This window comes from Plecotus auritus (assembly GCF_963455305.1).
Source record: "Plecotus auritus genome assembly, chromosome: 2".
Lineage (NCBI taxonomy): Eukaryota > Metazoa > Chordata > Mammalia > Chiroptera > Vespertilionidae > Plecotus > Plecotus auritus.
The window spans coordinates 225,433,994-225,455,896 of NC_137771.1; the positions used below are offsets into that span (position 1 = coordinate 225,433,994).

The following is a 21,903-nucleotide window of genomic DNA, read 5'->3' on the forward strand; positions in this document are numbered from 1 at the left end:
ACAGGTGATAGCCCATAGTGACTTATCTGTGGTATCATAAAGTAGAGATTTGGGAAATAGGATGGGATGAGCATTTTATTTAGAAAAAGAACAAAAATAGCATAAGGAAAAAAGACAACTTCAAAATAGAGAAAGAAACAGTAGCCTGCAGAGAGAGACAAAACATAAAGCAGGTTTCACATCCTCATGCTAACGAGAATCAACTGGTCAGGGCGGCCCTGGATGCTGGTGAAGCTAAGGAGGATTCCCAGCTGTGTTTGGGTTCGGGTTCGGTGGGAAAGGGCCGTGGCTGACGGCACTGTGATCAAAGGGAAGAGGACTCGGGATGTCCGCTTGGTACTTTCTATCCCTTCCTCATGGGGAGTGGGCCTAATTAGCTGCTGGATAGCCCACTGCCTGGATCTTAGAGAAGAAGGCAGAATGCAGGAAGTTAAAAATCAGTTGTGAAAGGTACAATTACATATATAGTCTAAAATACTCTAAAAAAGTCACTTGGTAGTAAAAGTGAAGGCTCCATAGCGATATGAAGGTGAGTTAAAGCCAGCTATAATCTTCAGTTCCCTGGGAATGGCACATGGTGGCAGCGTCGCTAAAATGCAAGGGCAACATAAAAACTAAAGCAAAAATAAAATCTCTTAAATGTTAGAAAGGCGAAACTACACTCACAAGGTGTCTGTTATGTATCATATACAATCACGTGTTTAACAATTATATTCATTTTGTAATAAAACAAGCTAGCTTACAAAATACACGAATATTTTCAGATATATAAAACAAAAAGGTAAATCGCTCTAATTAAACAGACAGTTTAGGCATCTGAAAAAAGCTCTCAAATAAAAAAAATCACTGAAACAAACCTAATGTTTCAAACTTCACTTTTAAAGATTTTAGAGATGTGAAATTCCTGCTAAGCATGTCATCAAGCTAGGAATATAAAACCAATCAAAGAACCATCTAGTCAGTTCATATTCTTGTCACACATTGCTTAAGTAAAAAATCTTTTTCTTCCATCTAAAACGAAAAAAAAAAAAATCCACTTACTGCAATTATGACTGCCACTGTCCACAGCTGCAGTACTATTAACTGTGAATTTACTACAAACTCAAGTGGTGAGAAACAGAGGGCAAACGTACTGATTCTACTGCTGACACCAGCCCGGTGCCTGACCAGCTGTCCAGAGGCAGACATCCAGTTGTCATAATGAAGCCTCAGAGAGAACTCTGACCATTAAGCAAGCACTGGCCCCTACAGTTCAGGTCAAACTATACACAGCTTTTGAAAACATTATTTACCTAAGTTACTGAAACTGTTAACTCTAACACTGATTTCAAGTAAGTACAAAATGAGCTATTAAAAGACCGCTCCAGAAAGAAATAACAAAGGCTCAAAAGAATATGTCCCTGCTTTACCCGTTTTCCATCTTTGGTCTTCTTTAAGTTCCAAGTGCCATCTGGCAACTTCTCAAAGAACTTTCTTGCTTTTGGTGCTTGATCAAGAATATGAGCAGGTGGAATACCCAGAACTTCCACTATTTTATTCATCTGATCTACCTGTATTAAAAATAAAAATAAAAACACCTGTAATTTCTATGGTAGACATCCTACTTCTGCTCATTAATTCGTTCATTCACTCATAAATTATAATTAGGTAAGTTGAGCATCTTCTGTGCGCCACGCACTCCCTAGGCAATGAGTATACAATGATGACCCAAAGAGAAAAGTCCCTGCCCTCCCTGGAGCCCGACATTTCAGGGGGAAGGGCAGACAAAGAAATAAGTACATAAGCCTGTGGTATGTCAGGTGGTCATGGATACAAAGTAGAAAAAGGATTGGAGGGAGTGTTAGAAGTTTACGTTTTTAGAGTTTTAGTTAAATAACCACACACAAAAATTCCAGGGGCTTAATACAGTGTGGATCTAATAAACTCTTGTCTAAGTGCAGATTCACTCAAATAACGAGTCCACTACATGCTAGAACCCACGCTCAGTTGAACACAGTAGTAAACCAAGCAGACAAACTCCCTACCAGAAAGTTGTATTACAGGGGAAGACGGCCAACAAGAGAATACTACGCATATCCTGTCGGATGACAATTAAGAAGTTCGGGGAAAATGAAAAGGGGATGGGGAGTGAGAAAGGCGGCACAACTGAAAATACGGTGCCAGGAAGACGGTACCGTGAAGACGGTGCCGTGAAGACGGTGCCGTGAAGACGGTGCCAGGCGAGCACACACCCAAAGGCAGTGCGGGAGGAAGCCGAGTGCTTTCTGGAAGAAGCACGGCCAGCACAGGGCAAACAACTGCAGCGGCCCTGCGATGGGCCTCCTGCTTCCAAGGAACCAGACAAGGCTGCGTGCTGGGTGAGAAAGGTGAGGGGAGGCTAGGAGGGCACAGGGGGGAGGACAGCCGTCAGAGGAGGAAGGGGTCCAAGGACTCTGGCATTCCCAAGGGTGAGACGGAAGCCACAGGTTTCAGGTGGCCCTGATACTGATACTGTTCCAGCCCATGAAAAGATACCAATTTACAGCAATATTATTTCTATTAAAACAAGAAGAGACACACACTGTGGCAGTTACTGCCAAACAGTAGCTCTACCGATTAACAGCTGTATAACCCAGTACCGATCATTAAATCTCACTGATCTTTCTTTTCTCATTCATAATGAATGGACTGATCAAGAGCTGCAATGGTTAACTTTTCTTTAAAAATAAAAAAACACAGGTTTTTTTAAGGAGGCAGATTATTATTTTTAAAATTAAATTTATTGGGGTGACATTGGTTAATAAAAAATACAGGTTCCAAGTGTACATTTCTATGATACATGATCTGTATATTCCATGGTGTGCACCCCACCCAAAGTCAAATCATCCTCCATCGCCATATATTTGACCCCCTTTCCCCTTAACCATCTCGTGAATAGTTTTAAAACTAACGACAGCCCAATTCCTCTGCCTGCGAGGGAGCTTGGCCTCTCCCTTGCCCTCCCAGGTACTGCCCTCTGACCTTCAAAACTCTTCTAAAACACAACACAGAAACCCGTGGACTAAAAAATTACTAGAGTCTATAGCTCTAAAATCCTCTAATACTAATTTACCCTAAATTATTCAGACTCAATATCCATCAACCCTACTGGTCATGACTTTTGTTTGTTTGTTTAAATTATTACATACGTCTCCTTTTCCCCAAATGACCGCCCCCTCATGCCTTTGTTATCATTTTCTGTTATTATACTTAAAATCTGTAAAATTTATACCAAGATACTTAACATTTTCTTATTTTTTATTGTTCTCCTTTACTAGCAGATTAAAAGTTCTTACTTCCCACCTCACCATTATATAATAACTGAAAAAATTGATAATATAATTCAAAACTACCCTAATATTTGAATGATTACATTGGTAAATAGACATCTTTTCCTAAAACCAACTTTCAGATTCCACTGTCAGACTAAAAACAAAAACACATTATGAAAACAGAATTTTCAAAGCAATCCACCATATATATACCTCATTGGCTCCACTGAACAGAGGTTCTCCAGTGTGCATTTCAACCAAAATACACCCAAGGGACCACATGTCGATAGCAAGGTCGTAAGGCATTCCCAGTAGCACCTCTGGAGACCGGTAAAAGCGACTCTGAATATACTGGTATATCTGAAATATATTTCAAAACAGCATTAATTACAAAATAAGTTTTAATTGTAGCCAATATTGGATTAACAGCACTGATCTAATATTAACCGAAAAAAAGAATTATCTAACTCCTAAATTAGGGTTCCATTTCCTGATTTCAAAAACGGCCTACGAATATTGTTTAAAAAACTAAACATGTCCCAGGAATGGCTAGTCTGCCTGTGAAATGCAAACTATACACAATTCAAGTCCTTTCATTTAGTTCAATCCTAACTGGTAAAATGAGACATCTTAAAACAAATAATTATGCCTTATTACAAGTAAATATTATTGAGAATAATTTATTTTCCTATTAATTATTCTTTGTTGCTATGGCTGGCACTTGGGTTACCATTAATTTAACAGCTAAACTGTATTTATAAAGTTAACCTTCTTTAGGTTAACTTAGGTCCACTGTAATGGACAATCCCGACATCTGTACTATACTAGTAACACAGATGAATCCTGGAGACATTGCCACATAAAGATTCAATCAGGAGTTGTTTCTGGTGTACCACTTCTCTGCCCTGTCCCCCTCCCACCTCAATCTAAGACTGCTTAGAAAACAAAATACTGAGGTGGGTTATTTTCAATGAAGTAATCTGAAATGTCTTCACAGACCAATTTCTCTTCACTTAGCCATTGTAATTTCCTATCTAGAAATATTAGCAAAGAAAGTTTTATGAAAAAAGACAGAAAACAAAATCCTCCTAAGTACACTTTCTATGTGAACACTCAAACCAGGCAGCCAGCAATGCGATGTTGTTTCTAACCAGTGTTTCTGTGGCTCCGACCCAAACCTACAGCCAGGTCTCCAAGCTTCATCTCATGTCCCATGAGCAGGTCAGCCCAACCTCAAGGCCTCTCAGAAAAGAAAGCCTCATTCAAAGAGACCAGGAAGAACTACACGTTTTCACATTTTTATACGCCAACATCATCAGTAGGCCCCGAAGACTCCCTGCTACTGAGATTACCTATTTCCCACCTGACACAAGCTAGTAATTACCTCCGGTAATGACCTCTGCACTGCATACACATTACTAACATCTCACATATCTACTGCCACTATTTTACGTGATTCTATTTAACTCACAACTCCTGCAATGTACTTACCCGCTGCCCCAACTGACAAGAACTGCCGAAGTCAACAATCTTGATTGCACTGCGTTTGGGGTTACACAGAAGGATATTCTCAGGTTTTAGGTCACAGTGAATGATACTAAGTTCTGGAGTCGCGAGGAAAAGCAGTGCAGTGCACATCTGTTGTGCAAACTTTCGTGTTAGGTTCAAAGAGACACCTCGAAAATTGGTGTTCCTCAACAAGTCATAGAGGTTGTAGGACAGCATTTCAAAAACTAAACAGAGATGGTTTCGAAACATAAAGTGGCGTTTCAAATGCACTGAAAGAGAAGAGTTTCCATTTAAATTATACATAGACCAATAAAATGAGAATAATGTATGCATGAACTCTCAAATAATCTGTAACATTACAATGTCAAATGCAGAGTGAACATCAAGTTAAAATTTGGAGATCAGCATTCTGCACTAACAGCAAATTCTTTAATCAGTTAAAAACAGCTAAATGGTTCATCTGCTGAATTAACCAGGTGCACTGTCTGCCAGAAAGTAATATAATGGAAGAAGTACCACCAAAATGCCTTGTTTTTAAAAAAGGCAACTCAGGTCTAAAAATATGAGTAGCAACTTGATGAAGAGTCCTAAGAACACATCAGTAACTGCCCTCACTCAGGAGAGAAGGCACCTTTTACCTCCTGGTGCCCCACCCGCCTCACAACTTGTCTAAGTGCCACCCCAGGACCTCAGGTCTGTGGTGATGCTGTCCTGGGCAGCCCTCTCTGGGAAGGCTTTGACATATATACACAACCTCCTTGGCTGACACTTAGGGTTTCACTAATAATTTTCTGTAACAAGTCAAAGGAAAATACAGATTTTTCTTTCTTTTAGGCAAATATAGCAAATGTCTGAAAGTCATGCATTAGAAGGCATAGTTCATAAAGCATTTGATTATGTTCATCAAACTGGTACATGGGACATCTTGTGCAACACTGAAGGTTTGGGAAAACTTCAAAATAAAGTTCAATTACAAGAAGAAATTATAAGTAGACTTATGAATAGGGAAAGAGTAGAGAACACATTACTTGCTATCCCTGTTGACCGTCTATAAAGGCTTCATACTCATGAAGTTGTTTCAAAGATTGTACTTAAAGTATTAACACTGACTTCACATCAAATGAGGTCATTCAATAAAAGCTGCCCTTCACTATAAATATTCTTACATATACCAAACTGAGCACCTATAACTCAGCTGGAGTGATATGAAACCACCATTTATCAAGGGTACCTTCAATTTGGTCTTTTGTATCATAAAAACAGGTTTCTCTACAGATCTGTCTAGAAGAGTAACTATGACAGTATTCAATGTCTGGTCCCTGAGGAAGGGGACACATTGAGTTGTCCTGGTAACAACACTGCTTTTAGATCACTCCTGATACACATGATCTAAAATTAGAATAAACAACTCAATATGAATACTACATGACTCTGTAGGAGTCTGTAGTAGAAATCAACACTCCGCAAATAAGAAGAATCCTTAAATGTTACATAAGAATGTATAACATCTGCTCTTATTCACTGAAGTTCACGGGTTTAAAACTAAAAACACAGCTCGTGTGACAATAAGACACCCAAGAAATGGTCCATGCAAAAGTTTTAATATGAGTAAGCAGTAGCTACAAAAAGAATGCAAAGGTAACTGATGTCAGAATTCCAATGCGATTATGAAAATCCCTCTAGGAAGCTCTGAGATTAGAATGCTTTTAATCCTCCTATATAATAAAGAGGTAATATGCAAACTAACCCTCACACCTTCACAAGATGGCTGCCTATGACCAGGCCAGCAGGGGGGTTAGTGAGGGATGACCAAACGACTGAACAAGCAGGCTGTGTGGGGTGACCAGGCCGGCAGGGGGGTTAGTGAGGGACGACCAAACGACTGAACAGCAGGCTGCGTGGGGCGACCAGGCCAGCGGGGTAGGGGGGAGGGGGGAAGGGGTGACCAGGCCAGCAGAGGGGGGCAGTTGGGGGCAACCAGGCTAGCGGGGGTGGGGGGGAGGGTAGGGGGAAGTTAGGGGCAACCAGGCCAGCAGGGAGGGAGGGCGCAGTTGGGGGCTACCTGGCCAGCAGCGGGGGGCAGTTAGGAGCGACCAGACCAGCGGGGGGAGGGGCGGCAGTTAGGCGAGATCAGGCAGGCAGGCAGGTGAGCGATTAGGAGCCAAGGGTCCAGGATTGTGAGAGGAATGTCCGGCAGTCAGACATCCCCCAAGGGGTCCTGGATTGGCGAGGCAGGCTGGGCTGAGGGAAGCGAACCCCGCCCCCCCATGAATTTCGTGCACCAGGCCTCTAGTAGAAAATAATCTACTCAGCTCCACTTGACCTCCCTACTCAGTCTTCACTCACTGAGCATCAACAATGTGCTAAGCACTAAAGATGCTGTCAAAGAATGCTCAAACTCAAGTATACCTGTTTAGTCTCTTAAACTAAACTTTAGGGAAAATAGATAGGTTAGCAAGACTTTGTTCTACACCTAAATGGAATTTTCTTTTAACCAGACTCTGGCAGGTACTAAATAATCCAGGTAAAAAATTATGCTAGATGGTAAAGCAGTAGGTTTTTAAGAGTTCAAAGACTTAAGACTATAAAATCATCTGAGTAAACGATATTGGTCAACCACTTCAAAATATAAATAAATTATCTATACTAATAAAAGGGTGATATGCTATTAGACCGGGTCGACTGGACATCTTCCGGGCATCCGACTTCCTTCCGGACAGTTAGGGGGCGACTGGGCTGGCAGGGAAGGCAGTTAGGGGGTGACCAGGCTGGCAGGGGGGCAGTTAAGGGGCGGCCAGGCCGGCAAGCAGAAGCAGTTAGGGGTGATCAGGCCGGCAGGTAGAGTAGTTAGGGGCGATCAGGCCGGCAGGTAGAGTGGTTAGGGGCGATCAGGCAGGCCGGCAGGCAAGCAGTTAGAAGCCAGAGGTCCCGAATTGCAAGAGGGATGTCTGACTGCCGATTTAGGCCCCAGCATTCGGATATCCTCCAAGCAGTCCCAGATTGGAGAGGGTGCAGGCTGGGCTGAGGAAACCCACACACACACACATGCACAAATTTCATGCACCGGGCCTCTAGTTTACATTATAAAAGAGCAATAGGACTTTCAGACACCTTAAATTTAAGGTATCAACTCTGCTGGTATGTCTGCGTCTAATTCTAAAGTTCTTTATTTGTGGTCTTCCAATATTAGAACCTCAATTTCTAGTGACACTGCATTCACAATCCTCCTAAAAGAACTTAAAAACTCATCCAAAAGAATATCTGTAATGACTTATAGAATTAATGATCATTCATCAGTTTACCAAAAACAAAAATGATTGCTGTTATTATGTAAGAGCTGAGTAGCTAACACTTACTGAGTAGTTACTATATGCCTGCCATGTTTTCTTTCAATAAAGCAGGGTTAAAATATTACAGTAACACATCAACATTTTCTCTCAACTTTAGCAAACATTCAAAATACAACACACAAGAGTGAGAAGAAGGAGGAAGGCGTGCCCAGAGACCACTTTATAAGCCGAGCATCCTTAGGATGTCCTTCTTGTGCTTCTAAAGCCCCTGGAGTGGAAATGGGCTTCACTTATACTAAGTTATAATCATAGTGAAGAGCGAATGTTCAGAAAGTATGAATAAAAAAGATTTTAAATACTAATGTTATTACTATCAATTATATCTGGTATCTAAAGAGAAGAAACCAAGGAAGAAAAAGTAATAGCATAAGCTCTTTTTATTGTACAATGGGGAGTGAAGGGCGTTTCATAAATGGAATCTAATCTGAGTATCAGAACATTATACCTTTAACATACATTCTCTTGTTTCAACCACATTCAGGGGACTAAAAAAACCATTAACACCATAATGTCCTCCCTTATTTTCTTAAAAAGGAGCTTGCTAAGTAGAATTTAACCTCATGTTTATCAAGTAAAGCCAGCATTCCTGAATTTAAATTGCTATGGATATATACCTACAGGCACTTGTACAATTAATTGATGCCAAGGTCTCTATCATAAAACTGATGGCATCTTATATTTATACTGGGCAGCACCTGTTTCTTGGTAGCACATAAATCATTAGCATCTCACAATCACTGGCATCTTAGATTTGGTTAAGAAGAGCACTGAAGAATGTATAATTAAATGTTTTGCCCATATACTAATCGGCCCTAGACGTCACTATTTTCCTAATTCTTCTGTCTCCTCATTTTGTTTTCATAAGAAAAACACCATTTGACAATGAAACAAACACAGCCTGCGGAGTTAGGCAGAGATAGGTTCACATCCTATCTCCAGGGCCCTGGGACCTCGGGTATCGTTACTCTTTATACAAACCATCTGTGAATAAAGATTCTACCACTTTCCTTACAGGACTGCTATGATTATTATAAATGATGGAGGAAAAGCACAAGAATATGATAGGAGTTCAATAAATGGTGGCTATTATCTCTTTTCTGTTGTAGTAAGTCCAACAGCTTCTACTGCTACCAAACTTATAAACAGCCCAAGGAGCTAAGATCTCGACTCAGCCACACTAAAAATGGTTCCATAACCATTAAGAACAAACATACCAGTTTACTTTTCACTTCTGATCTCTACTAGAAATTGTTCAAGTTATCAGGAAGAAGATTTTCTGGATAAATGTCCATGATTAAAGCAAACAAAATGGGACTTTTTAGTTCCCCCTGACCCTCCAAAGTCACTATTTTCATTTGTTTCTAAACTGTATGCCATTTATAATGCACAGTCCCCAAAACTTAGCATGTTACTGCCAGATGAGGTAACTTATATAAATCCATGCCCACCAACAGAAACAAGCAGCTGAATTTTTAGTCAATCACGTTGAAGATAAAATCAACGTAGTTTCATACGAAAACAACCATGAACTCGAATTTCTGGTCTGGTTGAGGCCACCGCTTTGTCTGCTGCTTGTTTACCTATGTAGTATTTCATCTCCGTGTCATGTTTGTTCATGAGCTCAAGAAGCCGCACTTCTATCTGGGCTTGATTCAGAAAAGCCTTCTTGTTCTTTATTATTTTAATGGCAACCCATTCTTGCTCCACACGATCATATGCCTTTACAACCTAAAAGAGAAGAAAGAGGAATAATTCTCTAGTTCACTAATGGCAACAATTTCCCAGTAGTTACAATTCACCTTAATTGTACATTTACCTAACTCATTTCATGACGTTCCTACTTAGAAGAGATCCTATTCCTTTCCATTCAATATCATTCATTTACTACTTTACAATCACTTTAAGTCAATCTTTTCTATTGAATTTCTTTTGCAACCTTATAGTATTTCTAATTATCTACAAAATAGATAATTTTTACAAAATTTGATTAACCATTTTCCTGCTTCAAAAGTAAATTATTAATTTTAACAAGTGCTTTGGTTTTTCATCTTTCTTATTAAGTAACACTGTAAGACAATTCTGTTATATTCTTTTAATGAGAAAAAAAAAAAAACCTGGTTTAAATCCTAAGTATTAGTGTAAAATATATCAAAAGTCCTAAGTCACCTGAAAAATGTAGATAAATTTCTAACTTTAAATTAGATTTTCATAGATAACATAGGTATTTAAAATAAAAATTAGTTTACACTAAAAAAATCAAATATAAATTACCAGGAAAGTTCCACAATACAGGAGTGGGCAAAAGGAGGTTTACAGTTGTTTGTATGGAAAATAATACAATAATTAATACAAGAATAAACTGTGTTTCATAACTATAAACCTACTTTTGCCCATCCCTTTATATACTAAATGTCATAGAGAATTTTGATGGTTTTAAAATGAGAATCAGTGCTAAGATAAGGAGTGTTCATGACTAAATCACCATGCACACTTCTCATTTTAAATTTACTCATTTAAAATGAGTTTCATGTTAACAAAGAGATTTACATAAAAATTAAGAAATCAATATAGATAAAAGAAACTATCTCTACCAATCAGGAATAGCAACTATAACTGATTAAATAAGTTATATTTATAATATTACACAGAACCTGCACATTCAGAAAGTCTGGGGGTGCAGGTAGAATTACAAGTGATTCCTCTCTGTAGGTTGAGTACCACTGAATTACAGAAGAGAACGGAATGTATGTCCTAAGATTTACATCAGTCAGGATAAATAGATGGTCAATGACAGAGTATAAAGGGCTCAGCTGAAATCAAACGTGGAATGAAAAGTGCAGTGTCTCTAGTTCCACCCAATACTGAAAAACACCACCCACTGTCTTTTAAGGCCGAGGCTGCCCCTGTAAACACCCGACTAGCTGCCTGCACCAGGAGTTGCAGTTCAGTGCCTCTATCCCAACAGAATGCAGGACAAAGGCCATTAACAGGGCCCAAGTATTTACTGACTTAGCAAATAGTTAACTGCTAAATGCCAAAGCAATGGTTTTTAACCCTGAATTACACATTTAATAGGTAGTTTTTAAAAACACCAATGCCCAGAATCCAGTCACAGATTCTGATTTAATTGGTGTGGAGCCTAAGCATCAGTCCTCCCCCCGCCTCCTCCCGAAGCTTCCCAGGGAAATTTCAACATGCAATAAGGATAACCATTGGCTAAAGAAGTGAAGGAGCCCTTATTTAACAAGGATCTGGCGGAGACTTCAGAGAAAGTCTAACCGAATCAATGGAGGACATTATCTGGTGAGTGGCAGGTCCTGAACCAGAGCACACCAACAGCATATGAGAGAGGCATCAATCTGATCTGGTGACGTGAAGTTTTATGTCAAAGAGGCCTACATTTTCACAAGTTTACAGGAATCAGAGTAGAAGAAAATTAAAGTGAAAGAGGAAGAAAACATCACTCTGAGCTCAGAGACTGAGTATTTAGGGAAAGTGAAGTTTAGAAAGTAGGCTACATGGCCATCATTTTCATGGTGGACATCACACAAGTAAAAAAATCCTGTTGATAGCAATTGCTTACACATTGGTGTAATTTTCAAGGTGGAGACAACAATCCCTGTATCAAAGGTGTTGAGAATCACTCTCAAAAGCTGGTTTCAGAAGTAACTTTCCTTAAGAAACTTTGAGAGAGAAACAGAAGCTGTTTCTAACAAAACAAATAATCCTACATAATAAAAGTCTAATATGCTAAGTGTCTGGTCATCCGTTCAACCAATCAAAGCATAATAGCTAATGATATGCTAAGGCCACTCAACCGCTAGCTATGATGTGCACTGACCACCAGGGGGTAGACGCTCTGACCAGTAGGTTAGCTTGCTGCTGGGGTCCGGCTGATCGGAACTGAGCGTGACGGGCCGGACATGCCCTGGAGCCCTCCCGCGGTCCCTCTCCAGCTGGCCAACCTCCTGTGTCCCTCCCTGGCCCCTATTGTGCACCAATGGGGTTCCTCAGTCTGTCCTGCACCCTCTTGCAATCCGGGACCCCTCGGGGGATGTCACAGAGCCAGTTTCAGCACAATCAAGCAGGCCAGGCTGAGGGACCCCACTGGTGCACGAATTCATGCACTGGGCCTTCTAGAACTTTTATAAAAGAGGGACTCCCCACACACTGCAATACCTCCGACTAAGAAGAAAACGAGGTTACAAATCAAGGGAAAAGCCCCTGCATTTTGTAAAATCACTAAAATTCCTTGAAATCATGGAAGGGGCAGACATGTAAATGGAACATCAAGGCCTGGCAAAGCCACACCGAAGCTCCAGAGGTCTCTAACCATCTTGCTCCTGTTTCCTTACGAGCTTATTTAATAGCACAGAGTTTTCTGGGTCTACACCGTGGCTGCTAACGCCCTACAGTATACTCTTTGTCCTAAGCATGGTAAGACTGACAAGTGACGAATTTGTTCCACACAGGTTAAAAAGAGGTGTATGTTACTTTATCTCCACAGGTAGGAACAGGTAAGTAAATCCATGCAGATTCCATAAAGAAAAACAAAAAACAAACAAAATAAAATTTTAAAAGGTAGTTCAGGATGGGTCATTTTGAGACCCCTTTTATCCTCATCATTAAGAAGTCAAAAGAAGTAATTGGATTGCAAATTAATGACTGACTCATGGCACAAAGGTTGCAAGACAAATATTCTGGGATTAACAGTAAATCGCACCTCAAACAAAAAAAGAGCTCTGTGACTCGGTGAGATAGAATTTACAGTGCAAAGAGATGGGGGAGCCACAGCCACAGAAAACGCTTTTTAAAAGTGCAAGGAGGAAGGCTGGCTAGCTACTGGTCTGAACACAGCTGATGAAAGAGACCACTGTATTGAGGTTTTTGTGCTTTGTGTTGGGGCTGGGCGGGCAGGTGAGGAAAGGAGAGTTATGGGTAAAGAAAGAGGCCAGGAACGAAGGGAAAAAAAACAGCTTCCTTGGAGTTCCCCAATTCCTTGCTGTTCCTGAGAGAAGCTCCCTGAATGATCCTCTTAATGCATCCAACTGACCCACCACAGTCTGAGCGATGCTGAATGCTGTGAGGACTGGAGGAGGAGAGGCCGGGGAGAGTCAGAGGATGAGCTGAGAGAAACCCAGGGCACAGCCCCTGGCTTTCCGAGCTTCCAAAGGGGAGAGGGCTCCTGCTGGGGCAGCTAAAGTAGTAACTCTTCGCTCCTGGAGGAGGACTATCAGACAGGGGTAATTACCTCTGGCATTCATAATGGAGAATCAGCCATAGACTACACAAAGCCCATATGAACTGCAGGCCCATATTCGTGATTAAAATCAACCTCTCGGTGCCGACTGGCAAGAATCGACCTATGAACCAGAAGGTCAAGGTTCGATTCCTGGTCAGGGAACATGCCTGGGTTTTGGGCTATATCCCCAGTAGGGGGCCAGCAAGAGGCAACAGATCAATGTTTCTCTCTCATCATTGATGTTTCTATCACACTATCTCACTCCCTCCCTCTCCGTTCCTCTCTAAAATCAATAAAAATATATACTTATATATATAAAAGTCAACCTCTTAGTAACGTAAGTACTTGGTAGCTGTATAAAGTAAATAAAGAAAAAAAGGTCCAAAGGGATTTTGATAGCTGATACATTTTACTATCTTTAGAGAGCTATGACAATCCAAATACATACCCATTGTTTAGATCTATTTACAAATATTGAAAAATATGCCACTGAGGAAAGGGCATAACAACATCATTCACTAAGAGATTGAAATTTATTAAATCCAGCCTTTTCCATTAACTTACCTGTCCAAAGGAACCTTTGCCTATTAAGGAATCAATTTCGTAACGATCCATCCACTTTTCCCCGTTTTTTACAATGTAATCATAGTTATCGTCGTCATAACCATCATTGTAAACCTTCCGCTCTTTCTTGTGACTAGAATCGTCTCCCTGGCCCTGTTGGTGCCTTCGCTTCTTTTTTGCATAGTAAACCTGAAATGAAAACATACAGTGTTAATTGTATAACTTAAAACATTGTGGGTTAGGGGAGCATATATCAAGAGACAAATCTGCTATTTGTAGGAAATTAATGAATTCTTATTCTTTACAACAAATACAAAAGATAAAATAAAAATTTTCAGTAGTTGCTATTTGAATTATAGGATGACACTGATACATAACCAAGGAAAATGGTCTACAATAAAATTCACGTGAAAATTACACTGTTGATCCCTGGCCAGTGAGGCTCAGCTTGTGGAGCACCGTCCCATGCACCAACGGGCCGCAGGTTCTATTGCCAGTCAGGGCACATGCCCAGGCTGCAGTTCCATCCACCAGCTGGAGTGCCTATGGCAGGCAAGCAGTCGAAGTTTCATAAGGCAAAGGATTGTATAAATGAAAGTTTCAATGTACATAAGCTGATGTTTTACTAATATAAAGGCCCTCCTAGACATGCTCCATTTTTAAGCCTGTAATAATGTAACCATTAATGAAAAACATCCTGTCTCCCCACCTCACCCCGCCCCCGCCCAATACTAAAGGCCATAAACCTGGAGGCTGATCACAGATTGGGTTTTTCCTTTTATCTGTTTTTCTTACAAAATAGTTTCTACGATCAATAAAAAATAAAAAAAAAAATAGGTGAACTAGGCAACAGTCCAAGTAACTGGTAACTAACTTTAAGGAAATTACAAATTAGGGTTTCACAGAATAGCATTAGAAAAACTCACCACATTTAAAAACAAGCTTCACAAAGTTACTGTTAACAACAGATTAACAGTGGCTTTTTAATTTATCAGATATTAATAAATTGACATTGATAAATTATTAACAATTTATCAGCTATTCTTAATATTCAAAAGCTAGTTTGGCACCACATCTTTTATAACACATTAACTGTGTGCAATATTCAACTCAGAAATATTCCTCACTGCATTCATTCTAATTTTATCTTGGCACACTAATTTAATAATATTGGCATTAAACAGCATCAAAGGACTGTAAAATTTATTCCTGCATCGGAACATCTTTTTAGCTACGTGGCTCTAAGCTGTAGGATAAGGCTCCATGTGAAAGGGAGAGGGAAGAAAGCCCAGGCGTGTGCTCTTCTCCAAAGCTCCCTCAATAGCTAATAACGGAGCTAGAGGTGAGGCTAAGTAGCAAATGGCAATCAAGTCAAAGGGCTAAGACACGAGAAAAATAACTTTTGGTGGCGAAGAGCCAAGTTGGAAGATGAGTGATTTGAAAGGCTATGTTTTTATCCCACCTACTTCACCCAAAAAGGCTTTTAGATGTCTTACAATTAAAAGAACCCATAAAATTTAAAAAGACAACTTAAAACCACAGAAATAGAGATCAAATACACTAGGCCAAGTGCCTGTTAACTCGTTATTAAATATAGCTCAGAGTTTCCTGACCTCCACAGCAAAAGTAGAAACAGATACATAAAAATTTAAGCAAAATTCTGACTGAAACAGACTTTTATAGTGGTCACTGTGCCCTCATGCTGCCCTTTCTTGTTTTGGAGAAGTTATTATAAAAGGTAACTCAGCATTTATTAGGTAAAACTCTGGGAAAAAAGGGGAAGCTATCCACAAGTAATTTTTTTGCAGTCCTTGTTAGTATATCTTCTTTCTTTTACATAATTAGATCGTCTATAAATCATTAGTTTACCAGTCTTCACAAAAATCATCCAAATGACAATCACTGGGGTAAAAAAAAAAGTTTAGTATGTTTAAATAGGTCACAAAGTAACTTTCCCCCCTCTTCTACTGCAAGAGAGATGCTGTTATAACAAATCAATAGTCTTACCTCATTAATATGTTTGTATGTTTTGATCAAGTCAACAGAGAGTTTTCTCAGCGGAGCAGTTGCTGGGTCACGGAAGGTTTGGGGCATCCGCCTCTGTAACATGACAATATCAGGCATCACCTTAAATAGACAGAAAAGACTAGCACTTTAACGTTACTGTACTGGTACGAATTCCCTCTTCTGTATCCTGTGTATATGCATCTTTTAAAAAGGCATCTACATTAGATGATTATACGTTCTCTCCGTTATTTCTTTCAACAGATTCCACGGAAGACAACCACTGGAAAGAATCAATGCAATTAGCAGATAAATGCCCAGCTACCCAAGGCTTCCACCTGTTCCCTAACAGTGGGATGACAGAGACACCCCTGGTTTAAGAGGCTCAAAGTGCTGCCCAAGAGGGCTTCTCCAGCATACAACTAGCCCAGTGAAAAGTATCTTCTGAATCACTCCTAAAACCTGGCCGCATTCAAGACGCAGTGGGCACCACGAGGCTGGCCTTGGAGGGGGACTGGGCTTGGTGCTGCAGAAGGACAACTCCCAACAACTAGACTCTGCCCTCTGACAAGCATCTGCCCTGTAAGTAAGGCTGAAATCTGCTCTCATTTCTTTAACACAGCTGGGAACAACATGTCCTCCACCTGCCTGCCCCCTTTCCCACTTTCCCTGCTCTGTGACTCCCCAAAGCACATCAGACAGATTATACATTACACACCTACAGGTTTTCATTTTTTTCTCCTTTTCCTTCCAGTACAAGGGAAACGTCCATAAGGGCAAGAAGTTCAATATTGTATTCCCTTTGCCTCAAAGAGTGTCTGGCACACAGTAGGTTTTTAATAAATATTTGACTAAACAAATGGAGTCATAATACCTATCAATATCCTTACTTATGATTACAACTAGAGGCCCGGTGCACGAAATTCATGCACAGGGGGCGGGGGGTGTCCCTCAGCCCGGCCTGTACCCTCTCCAATCTGGGCGCCACCATCTTTGTGACAGCGTGATGGTCAATTTGCATATCCCCTCTTTATTAGATAGGAAGGATAGGTGCTGACCACAAACAAGTTCCACAGGACACCTTACAGCTAATGAAACTTTCTTTTAAAAACCTCATTTCAACCATACTCTATTCACTCCTCCCATCCCCAATCGTAAGCCACATCTCTTTCATCATCCAATAGGCAGTCAGAGTTCAACTACGAGTTTCCTGCTACACAGGAACGCTGCAACCAGCACATCCTAACCCTGCTGTTCGTGCCCCACTTGGGTTCCCAACGGGCCTTTTGCAATCAATAGATCCTCAAAACCAATTAATTACATGAAGTTACCTATAGTCGCCACCACTAGCTCTCCCGGGGTTCCTCTCTAGCTCTTACAGACATTTATGGAGTCAGAAGCTGCTAATGCAGCCCCTCTCAAAGGATACTCAGGTCAATTTGAGGGGCAGAGAGACAGTAACTACCTCATACCAAGCAAGACCTCCCAGAAGTATCTGGAGTCTTGGGATAATTAGGCAAGCCTGAAAAACAGAGGAGGAAGGTTGTAAGGTGACAGTGGACAGGACAGAAAAAAACACCATCCCGGTGGTATGAAAAGAGAGTTATCACAGCAGTTACCTAGGTGCACTTTCTCTTTAACCAGCATTAACGTGAGTTTCCTCTGCACCGATACTCAAACTCTAAAAAGTGGTTATCCAGCTGATAAATTCATGGAATTACTGTTAATAATTATCTCTTCTCATGATCCTCCCCTTAAAGTTCCAAATAAGGTTTAAGGAGAAAAAAAAAAAAAAAAAACTCGTAATCTATTTATCTGAAAAGATAGTAAGAATAAGAAAATCTGATTAATTTTTCTAATACACAGTTTTCTTTTTCTAAATATACATAATAGGTACAGCTATAGTCACCACCACTAGCCATCCCGGGTTCTTACACTACTCCTTGAAGACTTAATTTAATGAATAGACAGTATCAGTAATAAGCATGTCAATTATTTTTATGTGAACGAAGGCTATAAACATTTAAGGTAGTAAGAGATTTCCCTTAGCATATTTCCTTTTTATTTTTTAAGACCCTGGCATTATTTTCATGCCGGTAATTAATCGGCAAGAACCTGCTCGGACTATTGGAGTAGAGCCTCACTGTGAGGTTTCACAAAATCATTTACAAATGAGAACCCTGAGCCTCTGGAGTAAAATCGCTTGACCAAGTCCTGGAGCCAGGGCAGCATGCAGGTGAGGAGAGGAGCGGAGGCCGTTTCACACCTCATCCCGGGCTCATGCCAGGAACCCCTTATCACTTTTAGCCTCTATTCTACCCTCTTGGTTGAATCATTTTTAGGCTGTTTGTTGGGCAAAATAATTGTCATGCACAATAAATACTAATAAAATACGCATATGCATTTATTAAAATTAGTTATGTACAAAATCGTGAATATAAGTTTTTTACTTGCCCATTTATAATTCCACTGGTATTTTAAACATCTGGAAAAAGCATACACCACTGACTACATCTTTCCAGAACAAATTATGCTCACTCAAAACACCAAGATCACACAATCATAACACAACTTGGGTGTGAATGTAATGCTGACTGAGTAATGATGTTTTTCTGCATTCAACATGCATTCACAAAATACTGCTAACCTCTTCCACAACGGGCCAGACTCTGCCTGAAAGGCCAAATCAATTGGCTGATTCTAAATACCTTACTTTTCTTAGATGCCTGGCAGCAGAAGGTATTATTTCAGGGGCACTTGTATATATAAACCAGATGCATTCTGTTTACAAAAAACATCAGCCTTCGGACCAGACTGTACTTCACCACTTCAGCACGAATCCAGAACTAGAAAATGACTTCTCCAAATACTCAGTACAAATTTATGTAAGACTCAAGGCCAGCCCTATGTGATGCCGTCTGCACTTCCTGCTTCGAACAGCCACGAAGTCGGGAGAACATACAGAAACGGGGCAGCTCCTTTCCTCCCTTCCACGCCGAAAGCCCATGGTGCTCAGAAGACCCAAAGCTCAGCAAGCTGAAGGCGGCCAGTCCCCCCCCACCCCCACCCCCTGTCCTCCTGCAGAAAGGGAAGGCGATGAGATACCCTTCTGCTGCCTCAGCTATCTGGCCGTGGGACCCAGAAAAGGCCACGCCCCAATGCTCACATCTCCCCACCTTTCTGTGTGAAGACACACACCACAAAGCACAGCAAAGTAGTTTCTACCTCCCGCTTAGGTCAGTATCAAGAGCTAAAACAACTTTTTTTTTCCCTAAAAAGACTCCATAGGACAAGCTCCAGAACATAAAACTTTGTTTTTTTAGTTTAATGTCTATTCCGTCCATTTTATTTATATTACTTCATGTTTTCATATATAATGCAGAATTAGAAACACTATATTCTACCTCCTTGCTATTTTGAGAGCCATTAATAAAGGTGACTAGCACATTTAGCGCATATCCAGAGCACTGGTTTGGTTTAACTCTGAAAGGCACCCTAACACAGCCCATAGGCTCAGCATTCCCAACACCAATCATACTTTCCTACACTTGCCTTTACTACATTTCTCATTTCCTAAATTTATCTTCTGAACAAAACTGTGTAAACTTGTATGAAACATTAACTACCAAAAATAAAATGTTAAAGTTAGCTCCTTTCAATTTATTTTACAATAAATCTTATTTAAAAGATACTGATAGAATGATTAACAAGAAAAAATGGAATCAAATAATGAAATTATAGAAGTTTAGAGCTAGAAAGGAGTGGTGTGGGCGGGGGTGTCCTAGTCCAAGGTCCCAATCTTACATTCGAGTAACAGATAGAAGGGTCCAGGTGACCTGACTCAAGGCATACAACCAGCTCATACAATAAAAACTTGAACCCATGTTTTATGACTTGTAGAACATACCACAGCAGCACCCAGTTTTAGTGGTTTACACTTCAGTTCTAGGAAAAATGTCCTCTATCTGACTGCCTTATTAGGTTCAGAAATCTGTGGTGTTTAGCAGATATATTGGACTAAATATTTTATATTATAAATATTGAATATGAATATTATACTTAAGACAATCTTATATAAATCTTTAAAAGTATTTTACAGATTAAAATGAAAATACTAAGTGAATTATCTCCTTTTAAAATAATCCACAAGATATTTGTTATAACTAAAAATAAGTACTTTGCTAAATTACCTACTTACAAGAACCATGAAATAACTTGGAGGGACTGCAGTCTGTCCTAGCCCTCCTAATGCCAGGTGCTGGAACTCAAAGAGCACTGTATCTGAGAGGAAAGGCACCTGGCGGGTCCCAGGGTCCTGTGCTTACACACTTGAGGAAGTCAGTCCCATCAGCTGTGAAACAGACAGAAACAGGCATCCTGCCTGACAGGCTACTGTGGGCCATGAGGAAAACGAGCTGTATTTTCCTGTGTTTATTAAAAGTACAATGCAGCTGAATCATGGTGCTATTACTACTTTTTGGATGCCAGAGAATTTTCTTCTGGTATACAATTAATCCCTTTCCAAACTTGAACATTCTGACAAACTGCTCCAATTCCAAACATCCAACTTCTCAACATACTGCATAAAAAATTCTTAAGTCCTGCCATAATTCACATTACTGCGTAACTGAATGTTACTCACATGCACATTTCATAAATAAAAAGCAAGCTCAACTAGTGACAAAATCTTATAATACATACGAGGTTGTCCCCTAATAATGACATTATTTAACTGTAGCCAAACACATTACTTTGAAATAATCCAGTGTGACAAATACTTTGAAGTTTTCTAAGTTTTTTATCCTCACTTGATATATTAAAACACCTAAACAAAACAGTGGCAAACCAAATTCCCAAATACATGGAAAAACAGCCATTTTCAGACTCATCACAGACTCAATCCCCGTGAGGAAAGGAACTGCCAGACTATAGCTAGTCAAAACTTCTCCCCAAAGCAAAAGCAAAATCAATGTAATGGGTGCAGGTAACTCAGGAAAACATGAAAAAATACACACACACGTGCATATATGTATGTATGTATATCCAGAGATTTCAACACTTACTCTCTTTACACTAAGTAGTTTATGAAAAAACACTGAATCTCTGTCTAAATATCAAAATGAACAGCATGATTAATTTGCATTACATATTTTTGTTTAAGTTTTGTCCTTATTTTTATAAATATATGCATACTAAAGTAGCTTATCTCTATATATATAAAAGCCTAATATGCTAAGTGTCCGACCGAGCGGTCGATGATCAGTCACTATGAAGTGCACTGACCACAAGGAAGCAGATGCTCCGACTGGCAGATTAGCTTGCTGCTGGGGTCTGACCGATTGGGACTGGGCGAGATGGGGCTGGGCACGCCCTGGAGCCCTCCTGCAGTCCCTCCCCAGCCACTGGCCCCGGATCGGGACTGGGCAAGATGGCCCTGATCAGCCCCGATCGCCAGCCAGGCAGAGGGCCCCTACCTGTGCACAAATTTTGTGCACCAGGCCTCTAGTAAAAGCATAAAATCAGCTTTTTAAGTTTGCTATAGTGAACTCTGACTTGTCCTCCTATAATTTACATTTTTTACTTAACCACCCTTTCCATACAAATAAGCTTTTGGGCCCTGGCCAGAGTTGCTCCGTAGTTAAAGCATCGGCCCGAGCACTGAAGGGTTCAGGGCTTGATTCCCGGTCAAGGGCAAGTACCTGGGTTACGGGTTCACTCCCCACCCTCGGTGGGGCACATACAGGAGGCACCACCAGTCACTGTGTCTCTCACACATCAATGTTTCTCTCCCCCTACCCCTCACTCTCTCTGAAAAACGGAAAAAATATCCTCATGAGAGGATTAACAAAACCAAAAAAATAAGCTGTTTCTTTAATATTCTTTAGGAAAATATTTTTCCTTCCCTGTCATAGAATAAGATTATGTGATTACATTCAGTGTGTTT

General features: G+C 40.3%; 1 protein-coding gene across 8 annotated transcripts in view; it reads right to left on the bottom strand.

Annotated features, from left to right (window-relative positions):
• The window catches only part of DYRK1A (dual specificity tyrosine phosphorylation regulated kinase 1A), a 138,168-nt gene that overhangs the window by 12,016 nt on the left and 104,249 nt on the right, over nucleotides 1–21,903 (bottom strand). For 4 of the 8 annotated variants that reach the window (XM_080651785.1, XM_080651789.1, XM_080651786.1 and 1 more), the window contains 6 exons: nucleotides 15,963–16,055; nucleotides 13,956–14,144; nucleotides 9,730–9,877; nucleotides 4,782–5,068; nucleotides 3,504–3,650; nucleotides 1,410–1,550 (listed from right to left, as the gene is read on the bottom strand). In XM_080651785.1, coding sequence (XP_080507911.1) covers nucleotides 1,410–1,550; nucleotides 3,504–3,650; nucleotides 4,782–5,068; nucleotides 9,730–9,877; nucleotides 13,956–14,144; nucleotides 15,963–16,055 — 1,005 coding nt within the window. Of the gene's footprint in view, nucleotides 1–1,409; nucleotides 1,551–3,503; nucleotides 3,651–4,781; nucleotides 5,069–9,729; nucleotides 9,878–13,955; nucleotides 14,145–15,962; nucleotides 16,083–21,903 lie in introns of all 8 variants that reach the window. The other 4 variants (XM_080651783.1, XM_080651787.1, XM_080651788.1 and 1 more) reach the window with 1 other exon arrangement.